The sequence below is a fragment of the Eriocheir sinensis genome, chromosome 7 (genome assembly GCF_024679095.1).
Source record: "Eriocheir sinensis breed Jianghai 21 chromosome 7, ASM2467909v1, whole genome shotgun sequence".
Taxonomy (NCBI): Eukaryota; Metazoa; Arthropoda; class Malacostraca; order Decapoda; family Varunidae; genus Eriocheir; species Eriocheir sinensis.
In genome coordinates, this window is record NC_066515.1 from 14,715,647 (window position 1) to 14,731,754 (window position 16,108).

The following is a 16,108-nucleotide window of genomic DNA, read 5'->3' on the forward strand; positions in this document are numbered from 1 at the left end:
CATCATTATGCATCATATAACTATAATTAGTATTCTGCTGGCAGTTTATCATGTCAATCACATAATTTACCTGGTCGACATTGGGGGTGGTGCAGCGTGGCCGGCCGACCCGTGGCATGTCTTCTGTTTCACCAGTATCTTCATGTCGCCGCATCCACCTTGCTACTGTGTTGCGGTGGATACGAAACTGCCGCGCAATATCAGAATTGGTGTGGCCCGCTTCATGTAGGGCAACGATAGCTCCACGCGTTGACTGTGAAGTCTCCATCGGAACTGACAGACGTTGTTAGCCAACAATGACTATGTTAGGCTTTCGTGAACACTGTTCCGAACCATGAGCCCAGTGATTCTGACCTTCCGAACTAGCCACAGTCAGACATACCAACCCTTCCCCCCACAACACCAGCACCTGTGTGAACGTTTTCGGACGGCATCGGGCACCCTCTGCACCGATACTTCTGAGATCCAGTGTACGAGAAACCCTGAATGGAGGAGACCGAGGGAACAGCCTCGTAACTCATGAGTGGGGCAAGTCAAGGTAAAGAGAAGGGGAGGTAGGTTCACACCAGCCGTTCCGCGCATGGTGTGACGTCACGTGAAAATAAGTTGTGGTAGAGTAGATGCCGCGCGTTTCACTGGCGTACACGGCCGACATATTGGCACAGTAAATATTACCGCGGACATCTAAAGAAATGTGTATAATTTATTGTTAAATAGAATGACAAGCAGCCTGGTCTATACTCAGTGATGGAGAACTAAAGTCTGCGACCAACATGAAATTTTATACCAGTGTTTATTCCTTTTCTGGCATTTTTGGGGGAGGCGGTGGCTGAGTCGACAGAGTGACGGCGCCGCGTTCAGGAGGACGCGAGTTCAATCCCCGCCCGATGCCATCAAGCTGGGATTTTTCGGCCGCCGCCGACTGGCTTAAAACTACCCACATGCTGTCCAGAAGACCACCTATCAACCCGGACTCTAGATTCTAAGATTAAAGATGAGCTCCGGGAGGGCAGCATGAGCCAATGCAAGATGGCGCCACTATAAACACTCGCCTGCGCCAGAACAGGCTGGGCCGATCATCAGGCCCCATCGGGAAGAAGCCTTGGGCCGACCATCAGCTAGGTAAATATAGTCTACCGACAGGTAAAATCATCCCCCCTCCCTCGCGCAGGCAAGGTACCAAACTCCGCCCATTCCTGTGACGTCAACTAGTGGTATAGGTAAACTCCGCCCATACCCGTGACGTCAGAGTGGTATAGGTCTGGGTCTTGGATGTGTGTGAGCTTCTTCATTCAACGGAGCTCCCCGTTGTCTTGATTTATTTCTGTGTCGAGCAGGTTATTTATTCTTTTCATTGTCTACAGAATTGGTATATAATTTTTTTTTGCCTCTTGTCACATGCTGTATGTGCTGTATGTGTGTAGAGAAGTTCCCCATGCATGTCCTGCAAGTCACTGCACGTCACGGGGTCAAGTCTGAGACTGAGCCGCTGTTAGCTCTGCAACCTCTCCTCCTACCCACGCTCTGACGTCACACACACCCGCACTCAGAAGCGCAAATTTAGCCAGCGTTTGGGGGGGACGATTTTACCTGTCCGAAGGATGTTTTTACCTTGACCATCAGGCCCCACCGAGAAGAAACCTACCGGCGCAATAGGCCGCGACGTATAATTTTTTTTTTTTTTTTTAAATGTCTAACGTTTGAAATATTAAAGTTTTTTGCCCTTAATTTTGGCGATCAGATTTGTTAATAAGCAAAATGCACAAGTACCCATTTACGGTAAACGACACTAAAGTCACCATATTGGTAATCTCGCCACGAATCGTAAATCACAATTTATTAGCTCTTCTACCTGCCAGGTATATAATTGCAGGAGAGCGTTTGAAACAGGTTGAAGCCACGCGGAAAGTCTCGGTCCTGGTCTTGGAAATGTAAACAAAGGCGGAAATTTGCAGGCGGAAACGATCCTGATCGTCTGACAAATTCATGCGATAAGTTCATGCGGAACGATGAAAAATCGACGGAAATCGCATGAATCGACGGAAAAAGTGCTAGTGTGACACCGCCTTAAGTGAAACGACGCGCCCCTGGGGGTATACTCCCCATTACTTAGTTATCCGGGCTTAATGCTCACTATTTTTACGGATCACAAAGGCCGCTGTTCCTTTTATTTTTCTTATTTGCTTCACTTATATTTTAAAGGATTTTTCATTCTCTTCTATTTTATTATATATTTCCTCTCTCCTATCCATTATATTTTCTCTTTACTGCATATATATATATATATATATTATATATATATATATATATATATATATATATATATATATATATATATATATATATATATATAATTTTTTTTTTTTTTACGTTGTTGCCTATTGCGCCGGTAGGCATCTTCCCAGTGTGGCCTGATGGTCGGCCCAAGGCTTCTTCCAGGTGGGGCCGGATGGTCGGCCCAGCCGTTCTGGCGCAGGCGAGTGTTTATAGTGGCGCCATCTTGCATTGGCTCATGCTGCCCCCGGAGCCTGTACTTGATTCGCTTGGACGTCTTCCTCTAGAGTCCGGGTTGATGGGTGGTCTTCAGGACAGCATGTGGGTAGTTTTAAGCCACTCGGCGGTGACCGAAAAATTCGAGTGGTAGCGTGAGGATTCGAACCCGCGTCGTCCATCACGCGGCGAATGTGGGGTCCAGTACGCTATCACTTCGGCCACCGCCAACACTAATATATATATATATATATATATATATATATATATATATATATCTATATATATATATATATATATATATATATATATATATATTACACTAAAAGTAATCGTTGACACATTATCTCCTATTTTCATTTTCATTTAATTTTCCTGCGCCTTATGGTAGCAGTACTTCTACCGGGTGTATTTCCTTATTTGTTTCACCTTAACTTTCTCCTCTCGTGTAAAAAAAACGATCCTCAAAATACTTTAGTTACCATCGGGACTAATTATTTATATCATTAGATATTCATCCTCCTTTTTAACATCTTTTTCTACAGGTTATGGAGTTCCCTCAGCAGATGGAACGTGTGTTCAAGGGTCGCCATGCCCTTATCACCTGGAAGTACAAGATAAAATCACTGGTTGCGTCTCTTTACACGGACGAATATGGTAACACGCCAATCTACACCGCCAAACAAGTGTACTTCAACTACGGTGGATACGGCTGGTGCTTTAGGTAGGTTAGAATATTGCTAGCTTAGGTGAAACAGTAAGAGGAATTTAAACGATAATATCATGTAGAGGAGGAGCGACAGAGGTAAAAAAGGAAAACCTGGATATAAAGAGTACATATTATGAACATGAGATTCCATTTATTTAACACCTCATCCATTAATCAAAGGACACGTCAATATCATACGTATAAGAATAATATAATATCGTTTTTACATTAAATGTTGAAGTACAGGATGCTAAATTTAAAATACCATGAGAGTGCTTATAATGAATCCACTCGCTTGAAATGACTACCCATTCCTTCTTATTCTCGGGTTAGTTTTAAACGTAGACACAAAAATCGGGTTGATAAACGTTACCGAACATGTAAGTGTGACTCATCCTCTCACCAAAAGTGAAGTCATTGAAATGATACGAATTACTTTTAAACACTATATTTTATTAACGTCAAAGTTATCTTCTTGCATCTTCTTTCAACCTCCGTGATGCACTGGTTAGCGTGGCTAGCGAATAGGTGGGCCCGGGTTGGAAAACCGGCCCGGGCAGTCGGCGTACTGCACACCCAGCTGTTCACTTTCCCTTCGGGATAGTCGATAAATGATTACAAGGGAAACCTGTGAAAAGTAAATTGTGGTAACCCGGATGCCACATTGGTCCTGTGTCCCAGAGTAATGGGCTCTCACTCTCCACAATTCCACTGTTCTTCCCCTAACCTACTCAACAGTGGTGTCCCGCAGGGCGATATTCTATCTTTCACTCTCTTTCTGTTGTTTATTGATGATCTTTCCTAAACAAACTGTCCCATCCACTTTTACGCCAATGACTCCACTCTGCATTACTCAAAATCTTTTGCCATAAGACCCTTCCTAGGCTGGAGGCTGCAGAAGCTTAACCTCAGACATTCCTTTGATATCTGAATAGGACAAGATGAACTTGATGTCCTACAATGCCTCAAAAACTCAGTTTCTCCTCCTGTCAACTCTACACAATCTTCCAAACACCTATCCCCTATTCTTCGACAACACTCAAGTGTGCCCTTTTTTCTACAAAAAAAATATCATTGGTCCATCCTAAACTCAAAATCTCAACTGGGAACTTCATATCTCTTCTCTTACTACATCAGCTTCGAGGTTGGGAGTTTTGTTTCCTCTCCGCCAGCACTTTGACCCATTACAGATGCTAACGATCAAAAAGGGCCTTGTCAGCCCTCGTACGAAGTATGCGTCTCATGTTTGGGGTGGGCTACACACACACAGTTATGTTGGTCATAGTAGAGTCTCAGGCTCTTTGTCTTATTAACTCCTCTTACATACTGTTTTCTGTCTCATAAATTCCGCCGCAGGTTTGCATATCCTTTTATCTTTTACTCTGTGGCTCCTCCTCTACATGATATTATCGTTAAAATTCCTCTTACTGTTTCTCCTAAACTAGCAATATTCTATCCACACCACACTACATATACACAACCTACACACCTTTTCCCCAAATTCAAATTTCAAAATGGCGCACCTTCACCTTGCCTCGGAGTCCCCGCCTGGGGGGGGACCATAAATTCCCCCAGGGATGACTCCCCTTCTGGCTGCCGACCCGAGATGTGTCTTGATATCTCCTCGAACCTCTTTCTTCTCAATTTCTGCAACATTCGCGGTCTTCGTTCTAATTTTCATTCTGTGGAACACCATATCTCTTCCTCTAAACCTCACCTTCTCTTCCTCACCGAAACACAGGTTTCTGAGGCTACTGACAGCAATCTCTACTCTGTTCCCTCCTACTATCTCTATCCTAAATTTCAATCCAAAGCTGGATGTTGCGCCTACGTGCGCAACGACATCATTTGCTCTCGTGCCCACAACCTTGATTCTTCAGAATTTTCCACCATCTGGCTAAGACTTCATTGTCATTCTATTACTAAATACATCTGTGCTGTTTATCTCTCACCTAACTCTACTAACAATGTAAAATTCTTTGACTTCTTGAACTATCTTGAACTATCTTAACCCACTCTCCCTTCGCTGAAATCTCCATCCTAGGAGATTTCAATGTTCACCACCAGCTTTGGCTTTCATCCTCTTTCACTGACCAGCCTGGTGAACAAGCCTACGACTTTGCTATTATCAACGATCAAGAGCATGTGGTCCAGCACCCTACACGTATTCCCGACCGTCTTGGAGACAGGCCCAACATTCTAGACCTCTTCCTTACCTCAAACCCTTCTGCTTACTCTGTCAAACTGTTCTCTCCGTTGGGCTCCTCCGATCACAACCTTATTTCTGTATCCTGTCCTATCGCTCCTGTACACCCTCTGGACCCACCGAAGAGGCGATGCTTCTAGCATTTTGCTTCAGCTCGGTGGGACGACCTGAGGATGTACTTTTCCGATTTCTCGTGGAATGATTATTGCTTCCAGAGCGAGACCCCTCTGTGTGTGCTCAGCGCATCACAGAGGTGATTGTCTCTGGAATGGAGGCATACATTCCATGTACTTTCTCTACTCCTCACGCTAAAAAGCCTTAGTTTAATCACGCTTGTTCTCGTGCTGTCAATGATAGAGAGGCAGCTCACAAAAGGTACTAGAGCCTTCGAACCAATTCTAACCATGAACTTTACATTTCTGCCCGGAATCGTGCCCAGTCTATTCTCCGATTAACCAAAAACTCTTTCATCAATAGAAAATGCCAAAACCTTCCTTTCTCTAACTCTTCCCGTGACTTCTGGCTCTAGCCAAAAACATCTCCAACTTCACTTCTTAATTTTTCCCTCCACCCCTCAGTCCTAACGGCAACACTGCCGTCTCAACTATTTTTTTCTAAAAACTCCACTCTGGACGATTCTGGGCATATTCCTCCTACTCATCCCCCCTTTGACCCTTTTATGCCTGTTATAAAGATTCTTCAAAATGATGTTTTTTATTTTTTTTATTTTTATTTTTTGTTGTTGTTGCCCTGTGTGCGCCGGTATGGGGCCTGATGGTCGGGGGCTTGCCCAAGGCTTCTTCTGATGGTCGGGGATGGTCGGCCCAGGCTGCTCCAGACTCTGCGGCCAGGCAGTACCATTAGTGTTTGCATCTCTTGCATTGGCTAATGCTCCCCAGGAACTCATGTCTTGATTCCTTGGACGGCGGGTCTAAGTCCGGAGCCGGGTGGATGGGTATGGACAGCATGTGAAGCCAAAAAGCCGTGGTCGTGATGATAGTGATCCGATCCGAAGCGTGATTCGAACCACGTCCATCACGCAGCGAATGTGGTCAATGCACCTATGCCCTCTCTGGCCTCAATCCTCAGAAGGCTTATGGACCTGATGGAGTGCCTTCTATTGCCCTTAAAAACTGTACCTCCGTGCTGTCACCCTGCTTGGTCAAACTCTTTCGCCTCTGCCTGTCAACATCTACCTTTCCTTCCTGCTGGAAGTATGCCTTCATACAGCCTGTGCCTAAGAAGGGTGACCGTTCCAATCCCTCAAACTACCGTCCTATAGCTTTACTTTCTTGTCTATCTAAAGCTTTTGAATCAATCCTTAACCGGAAGACTCAAAAGCACCTTTCCACTTCTGACCTTCTATCTGATCGCCAGTATGGGTTCCGCAAGGGGCGTTCTACTGGTGATCTCCTTGCCTTCCTAACTGACTATTGGTCATCTTCTCTTAGCCGTTTCGGTGAAACCTTTGCTATTGCGCTGGACATATCAAAAGCTTTTGATAGGGTCTGGTACAAATCTTTGCTTTCCAAACTACCCTCCTACGGTTTCTATCCTTCTCTCTGTACCTTTATCTCCAGTTTCCTTTCTGACCGTTCTATTTCTGCTGTGGTAGACGGTCACTGTTCTTCCCCTAAACCTATTAACAGTGGTGTTCCACAGGGTTCTGTCCTATCTCCCACTCTCTTTCTGTTGTTCATTGACGATCTTCTTTCCAAAACGAACTGACCTATCCATTCTTACGCCGATGACTCCACTCTGCATTACTCAACTTAGAAGACCCACCCTACAGGAACTTAACGATTCAAGGCTGGAGGCAACAGAACGCTTAGCCTCAGCCCTTACTATTATTTCCGATTGGGGCAAGAGGAACTTGGTGTCCTTCAACGCCTCAAAAACACAGTTTCTCCACCTATCCACTCGACACAATCTTCCAAACAACTATCCCCTATTGTTTGACAACACTCAGCTATCACCTTCTTCAACACTAAACATACTCGGTCTATCCTTAATTCAAAATCTCAACTGGAAACTTCATATCTCATCTCTTACTAAATCATCTTCCTCGAGGCTGGGCGTTCTGTACCATCTCCGCCAGTTCATCTCCCCCGCACAGTTGCTATCCATTTACAGGGGCCTTGTCCGGCCTCGTATGGAGTATGCATCTCATATGTGGGGGGGGCTCCACTCACACAGCTCTCCTTGACAGAGTGGAGTCAAAGGCTCTTCGTCTCATCAGCTCTCCTCCTCATACTGATAGTCTTCTACCTCTCAAATTCCGCCGCTATGTTGCCTATCTTTCTATCTTCTATCGATATTTTCATGCTAACTGCTCTTCTGAACTTGCTAACTGCATGCCTCCCCCCCTCCCGCGGCCCCGCTGCACATGACTTTCTATTCATGCTCATCCCTATACTGTCCAAACCCCTTATGCAAGAGTCAACCAGCATCTTCACTCTTTCATCTCTCACGCTGGTAAACTCTGGAACAATCTTCCTTCATCTGTATTTCCTCCTGCCTACGACTTGAACTCTTTCAAGAGGAGGGTATCAGGACACCTCTCCTCCCGAAATTGACCTCTCTTTTTGGACACTCCTTTGACTTCTATTCAGGAGCAGTAAGTAGCGGGCTTTTTTTAATATTTTTCTTTACGCCCTTAAACTGTCTCCTTAGCTGTAAAAAAAAAATAATAATAATCTTCTATCTCCTGCGGCCACGCAGCACTCGACTTTCTACTGCCCAAATCCCTTACGCAAGAGTTAACCCGTATTTTCATTATTTCATCCCTTACACTTGTAAACTTGTAATACACTTGTAAACTCTGGAACAATCTTCCTTTGTCTGTATTTCCTCCTGCCGCGTGCCAGAAGTCTGTGGAAGAATTAGAAAAAGCAAGGTTGCGGCACGTTCTATTGATGAAAGAGTTTTAGGGTGGTCGAAGAATATGTAGATATGACACGATTCCGGGCAGAAATGTAAAGATCGTGATTAGCAGGATTGCGAAGGCTCTGGTACTTTTTGTGAGCCGCCTGTACATCTTTTATAGCACGAGAATAACCGTGTTTAAACCAAGGCTTTTAGGCGCAACATCTAGCTATTGGATTGAAATTTAGGATAGAGATAGTAGGAGGGAACAGAGTAGAGATTGCTGTCAGTAGCCTCACTTTAGAGTTCAAATTGTCAGTGGCGACGCGAGGGGGGGGTCTGGGGGGTACATATGTCCCCGAGCGAAGTACTTAGGGGGCGCCAAAGTGAAGAATTATTTTTAATGGGAAAGATCAACTAGATATTCGCTTCACTTGTATCCTTATTCCCGGGTGGGGGGCGCCATAACTGACTTTGTCCCCGGGCGCCAGCAACCCTCGCGACGCCACTGCAAATATTCAAAGAATTTTACATATTTTGTAGAGTTATGTGAGAGATAAACAGCACAGACGTATTTAGTAACAGAGTGACAATTAAGTCTTAGCCATATGGTGTAAAATTCAGAAGAGTCAAGGTCGTGGGCACGAGAGCAAGTGATATCGTTGCGCACGTAGGCGCAATATCCAGCTTTGGATTGAAATTTATGATAGAGATGGTAGGAGGGAACAGAGTAAAGATTGCTGTCAGTAGGCGCCGAGACCTGTGTTTCGGTGAGGAAGATAATATGAGGTTTAGAGGAGACGAGATGGTGCTTCACAGAATGGAAATTGGAACAAAGACCGCTAATGTTGCAGATATTATGTGAATCAGTGAAGTGAAATTTTGTCTGAAGTACATTAACATAAAAGCATGCCTAAATTCTAATATGCACTAACCTAAACCTGATATTAGATACAGTTGCATATTTAGCAGAGTAAAGGTAACAAGTTCAGATCATGAATATGAGAAGAGAATTAGTCACGACATAAGACATTTGTGTTATTTTTGTAAACACCAATTAGCAAAACAACCTAAAACCAGTCATTACAACCATGGCCACTACTCTCATAAAAACCCATCATCGCAACCGCTACATACTTTATCACTGTTAACACAACTCCCTGCAGGAAGGGTGCACCGTTCCGCCGAGCCATTGACCTACAGAAGCAGAGAATGATCGAGGCGGGTCTCATACCGCAGTGGATAGATGACTTGGTTGGGACAAAGGCAATGAAAGCGAGAGAGCAATTCGCAGCCACTGGAGCTGTCAACGACTTGACCAAAAACCTTCAGCAGGACGTAGGTGTATAAATCTTCTTACAAGGTCATCCCTATGCAAAACTGAACCATGTAGTACCTCAAGTAGTCATCCTTTTCACTTATAAATTCAGCACTGATTAATAAAAGCACCTCAAGGACAATATTTAATTACCTGTTTTTGTTATTATTTTTTCTACAAAATAAGTACACATTTATGGAGATATTTACTTTAATTATTGATTAGCATATTCACACTTCTCTCTTATTTCATCTCCTATGGTTTTCTCGTCATAACATTTAGTCAGCAATAAACGTCCAGCATAATGACATGGAAATCCTTCTTTTGATTTTTTTTTTTTCTAATAACTATTCACCTTTTTATCTTCCATAGGCGAGATCAACATTACTCACCCTGTCTTCTCAATATAATAATATATTACTCTCTTTTCTTTTCTTCTTTTCGTTTTCAATTTCTATTTTTTCCATTCTGTCTCTTCCTTATCTCCTTATCTTTCTTTCCCTTTCATTTTTGTTCTCTCCCTTTCTTACTTTTGCTCTTTTCACTTTTTCTCTTTTCTATCTTTTCCTCTTACTTATTCCCTTTTTATATCATTCTGTTTTTCTCTTTTCGTGTCTGTTGCTGTTTCTCTTTCTCTAATTAACGTTTCCTCTCTATTTCGCTCACTTTCTTTTTTTTCTTTTCCTACTCTCTCTCTCTCTCTCTCTCCCCACACACACAGAGTGAAGGGGAGCGGGTGGTGCTCAGCCTTCTACACCTCCAGAGCGTGTTCCTCCTCCTAGTTATAGGCTCCACCATCGGTCTTACGGTTCTTTTCATTGAGGTGGTTGTATTCTCCTGCAGAAAAAAAAAATAACTCTTAGGTTGATAGTGACTAGGATGTGATGTCTAGTGGTTAAAGAATAAAGAACTGCAGAGCTAGTGATTTTGAAAAAAATATACCTTCCTAAATAAGATGCTGGAATCTCGTTTTGGAATTCATGAATGCAAAGAGAAGTGCCTCATGAAAGGTAAAAGGAAATTGGAAAATCATTTGGTAAAGTTATATAAGTGTGTATAACAACTTTCAAAACATAGGTGTATATATTTTGGATGATGTTCAATCGGTAAAACGGCGTTAATCATATCTTACCAACATCATAATAGTGCATACTGACCTATTATTATTATTATTATTATTATTATTATTATTATTATTATTATTATAATATTGTAGAGTATATTACATCATAACAGGAAGTAGAATGGAAAAAACCAAAATAAAGTAATTAAACATCGCATGAAATCATGATAATAGCAAAAAAAAAAAGAATGATTGTGCAGAGTTAATAAGCAAAGAAAAAGGTCTTTTATAAAGCAGTAAACCTGAGCCAAAAAGCAAGAACACACAAAAAAAGATAAATAAGGCAGGAACTAAAAAAATATCAATAGTAGCGATACTCCTCGAACCTCTTTCTTATCAATTTCTGCAACATACGCGGTCTTCGTTCTAATTTTCATTCTGTGGAACACCATCTCTCCTTACCGAAACACAGGTTTCTGAGGCTACTGACAGCAAACTCTACATCTTAGGAGATTTCAATGTTCACCACCAGCTTTGACTTTCATCCTCTTTCACTGATCAGCATGGTGAACAAGCCTACAACTTTGCTCTGCTCAACGATCTAGAACAGTTGGTTGAGCACCTTACACGTATTCCCGACCGTCTTGGAGACCGGCCCAACATACTAGACCTCGTCCTTACCTCTAACACTTCTGTTTACTCTGTCAAACTGTTCTCTCCATTGGGCTCCTCCGATCACAACCTTATTCTGTATCCTGTCTTATCGCTCCTGCACACCCTCTGCACCCACCGAAGAGGCGATGCTTCTGGTATTTTGCTTCAGCTCGGTGGGACGACCTGAGGATGTACTTTTCCGATTTCCAGGAGCAAGACCCCTCTGTGTGTGCCCAGCGCATCACAAAGGTGATTGTCACTGGAATGAAGACATACATTCCACGTACTTTCTCTACTAATACTAAAAATCCTTGGTTTAATCACGCTCGTTCTCGTGCTCTCAAGATAGAGAGGCAGCTCACAAAATGTACCAGAGTCTTAGAACTCCCGCTAACCATGATCTTTACATTTCCGAACGGAATCATGCAAAATCTATTTGTCGACTTACCAAAACATCTTTCATTATTAGAAAATGTCAAAACCTTGCTTTTTCTAATTTATGGCATCTAGCCAAAAACATCTCCTCCAATTTCACTTCATCTTTCTCTCCTCTCCTTAACCCTGACGGAAGCACCGCCGTCTCATCTATCTCTAAGGCTGAACTTTTCTCTCCAACTTTCTGTAAAAACTCCATTCTGGACGATTCTGGGCATATTCCTCCTACTCATCCCCCCTCTGACTCCTTTATGCGTGTTATTGGGATTCTTAAGAACGATGTTTTATATACCCCTTCTGGCCTCAACTCTCAGAAGGCTTATGGACCTGATGGAGTGCCTCCTATTGTCCTTAAAAACTGTGCCTCCTTGCTGACACCCTGCCTGGTCAAACTCTTTCGCCTTTGCCTATCAACATTTACCTTTCATTCCTGCTGGAAGTACGACTTCATACAGCCTGTGCCTAAGAAGGGTGACCGCTATAATCCTTCAAACTACTGTCCTATAGCTTTATTTTCCTGTCAATCTAAAGCTTTTGAATCAATCCTTAACCGGAAGTTTCAAAAGCACTTTTCCACTTCTGACCTTCTATCTGATCGCCAGTATGGATTCCGCAAGGGGCGCACTACTGTCGATCTCCTTGCACTCTTAACTGACTCTTGATCATCCTCTCTTAGCTGTTTCGGGGAAACTTTCGTAGTTGCGCTAGACATATCGAAAACTTTCGATAGAGTCTGGCATAAGTCATTGCCTTCTAAACTGCCCTCTTTCGGATTCTATCCCTCTCTTTGTTCCTTAATCTCCAGTTTCCTTTCCGGCCATTCTATCTATCTCTGCGGTGATAGACGGTCACTGTTCTTCCTCTAAACCTATCAACAGTGGTGTTCCACAAGGCTCTGTCCTATCACCCACTCTCTTCCTGTTATTCATCAATGATCTTCTCTAAATAACAAACTGTCCTATCCACTCATACGCTGCACTCTGTATTATTCAACTTCCTTCAATAGAAGACCCTCTTAACAGGAATTACATGACTCCAGACTGGCGGCTACGGAACGCTTAACCTCAGACCTTGCTATCATTTCCAATTGGGGTAAAAGCACCCTTGTGTCCTTCAATGCCTCAAAGCCCAATTTCTCCACCAATCAAATCGACACAGTCTTCCAAACACCAATCCCCTATTCTTCGGTAGCTATCACTAAGCTATCACTAAGCTATCACCTTCTTCAACACTAAATATCCTTGGTCTATCCTTAGCTCAAAATCTCAACGGGAAACTTCACATCTCTTCTCTCATTAAATCAACTTCCTCGAGGTTGGGTGTTCTGTATCATTTCCGCCAGTTCTTCTCCCCTGGACAGATACTTTCCATTGATAGGGGCCTTGTCCGCCCTCGTATAGGAAATACAGACGAAGGCAGGCAGTTCCAGAGTTTACCAGTGTAAGTGATGAAAGAGTGAAGAAGCTAGTTAACTCTTGCATAAGGGGTTTGGACAGTATAGGAATGGGCTTGAGTGGACAGTCGAGGCAGCGGGGCCCCGGGATGGGGGGAAGGATGCAGTTAGCAAGTTCAGAAGAGCAGTCAGCATAAAAATATCGATAGAAGATAGAGAGATAAGCAACATGGCGGCGGAATTTAAGAGGTAGAACCCTGTCAGTAAGAGGAGGAGAGCTGATGAGACCAAGAGACTTTAGACTTCACTCTATCAAGAAGAGCTTTGTGAGTGGAGCCTCCTCGCACGTGAGATACATACTCCATACGAGGGCGGAAAAGGCCCCTACATAATTATGGAAAGCACATGTGCGGGGGAGAAGAACTGGCGGAGACGATACAGAACGCCCAACCTCGAGGAAGCTGATTTAGTAAGAGAAAAGATGTGAAGTTTCCAGTTGAGATTTTGAGCTAAGGATAGACCGAGGATATTTAGTGTTGAAGACTGACCTCCTTTTACCCAATCGGAAATGATAGCAAGGTCTGAGGTTCAGCGTTCTGCAGCCTCCAGTCTGAAGTCTTGTAATTCCAGTTGAGAGGGTCTCCTGTTGAAAGAAGTTGAATAATGCAGAGTGGAGTCATCAGCGTATGAGAGGATAGGACAGTTTGTTATGGAAAGAAGATCATTGATGAATAACAGGAAGAGAGTGGGTGATAGGACAGAGCACTGTGAAACACCACTATTAATAGGTTTAAGGGAAGAACAATGACCGTCTACCACAGCACAGATAAAACGGTCGGAAAGGAAACTGGAGATAAGGGAACAGAGAGAGGGATAGAATCCGAAAGAGGGCAGTTTAGAAAGCAAAGACTTGTGCAAGACTCTACCGAAAGCTTTCGATATGTCTAGCGCAACTGAGAAAGTTTCATCGAAACGGCTAAGAGAGGATGACCAAGAGTCAGTTAAGAGAGCAAGAAGATCGCCAGTAGAACGCCCCTTGCGAAACCCATACTTCTTCTTCCGCAGCGTTATTATCCCGTTTCTATACGGGGTCGCTGTTTTTGATGAGTCTCCTCCATCTAACCCTGTCCTCCGCCACTTCAAGGTCCAAGTTCTTCTCCCTGCCGTCCGCCACAATACAGTCCTTCCATCTCGTCTTGGGTCTTCCTCGCTTCCTTCTACCACCCACTTCCATGTCTATTATCTGCCTTTCACAACTCCCTTCCTCTCTCCTCATGACATGGCCAAACCATCTGTCTCGCTTCCTGCACCTTTTTACCCACACTTGTTACCTTAACTGTACCTCTTATGACTTCATTCTTTATCCTCTCCTTTCTTGTGACGCCACTCATCCATCTCAGCATTTTCATTTCTGTCACTTCCAATTTTCTTTCACTACTCTTCTTCATTGGGACAGTTTCTAGGCCATATGTCATAGCTGGTCTCATCACTGTTCTATACACTTTCCCTTTTAATTTCATTGTCATTCGATTGTCATGGAGGACTCCTGACATATCACGCCAATTATTCCATCCCGCCTGTATTTTTCTTGTAACTTCCGCCTCTTCATTTCCATCTGCCGCAACCGTTGAACCTAGATATCTTAAGTCCCTTACGCTATTCAAAGACTGGCAATCTAATGTTATGCTCCTCATGTCCCTGTTCCTGCCTTGATCCTGGTCTGTCATCACCATATATTCCGTCTTACTTCTGCTTATTCGCATTCCCCGCCTCCCCAATGCTATACGCCACTCCTCCATCCTCTCCTCCACTTCTTGTTTTGATTCACCAACGAACACCACATCATCCGCATACATAATGTCCCATGGCACTCCTCTTCTTACGCCCCCCGTCAACACATCAACTACTATATTAAAGAGAAAAGGGCTGAGGGCTGAACCTTGGTGTAGCCCAACCCTCACATCAAAACTCTCAGTCATGCCTGCTGCAGTTTTAACCCTCGTTTTCACATTTCTGTACATCTCCATAATTTGTCTTATATAACTCTCTGGTACCATCTTCTTCCTCAAGCATCTCCATATTTCCTGCCTCGGAATTCGATCATAAGCTTTTTCCAGGTCAATGAATATTGCGTGTATCTCCCTCTGCTTCTCTTTATATTTTTCCATCATCTGTCTTAGCACAAAAATTGCGCTAGTCGTTCCCTTTTTAGGCATAAATCCGAACTGGCCCCTTGCTATCTCCACCACCTGTCTCAATCTTGCATCCATAATCCTCTCCCAGATCTTCATTGTGTGGGGCAGAAGCTTTATTCCACGATAGTTTGCACAATCTTGCACATTCCCTTTCTCCTTGAAGATTGGAACCATTACACTTTCTCGCCACTCCTCCGGTATAACTTGCTGGTCTTTAATTTTCCTCATTAGTATCCACAAAATATCTACTCCTTCCCTTCCCAAAGCCAACCATGCCTCCACGGGGATGTTATCCGGGCCTTGTTCCTCTTCATTTTCTTCAGGGCCTTCTCCACTTCCACTCTCTCAATTGGCCTCGTTGGTCCCTCACATGGAACTCCATCTTCAAAATATTCACGGTGGTTCTCCTCGTTCAGCAATCCTGAAAAATACTCCTTCAACCTTTCACGCACCTCTTCCTCTTTACTCAGTACACGCCCTTCCACATCTAATATTTGCTTTTCGTGTTGAATATCTTTTGTAGCCTTGTTTCTGCTTTTCGCCAGCCAATATATTTTCTTCTGATCTTGGGAACGCATACTGGCGATCAGATAAAAGGTCAGAAGTGGATAGGTGCTTTTGAATCTTCCGGTTAAGGATTGATTCAAAAGCTTTAGATAAGCAGGGTAGTAAAGCAATAGGGCGGTAGGTTGAGGGATTGGATCGGTCACCATTCTTAGGCACAGGCTGTATGAAGGCTTACCTTCAGCAGGAAGGAAAGGTAGATATTGACAGGCAGAG

The 16,108-nt window shown here is 43.5% G+C and overlaps 1 protein-coding gene across 1 annotated transcript in view; it reads left to right on the forward strand.

Moving 5' to 3' along the window:
- Positions 1-10,495, forward strand: part of LOC126992795 (glutamate receptor ionotropic, delta-2-like) — a 66,231-nt gene extending 55,736 nt beyond the window's left edge. Inside the window, exons 6-8 of the mRNA XM_050851625.1 lie at positions 3,036-3,214; positions 9,437-9,608; positions 10,310-10,495. Of these exons, the coding sequence (XP_050707582.1) occupies positions 3,036-3,214; positions 9,437-9,608; positions 10,310-10,444 (486 nt within the window). The 3' untranslated portion in view covers positions 10,445-10,495. The remainder of the gene's footprint in view (positions 1-3,035; positions 3,215-9,436; positions 9,609-10,309) is intronic.
- The last annotated feature ends 5,613 nt before the right edge of the window (positions 10,496-16,108 follow it).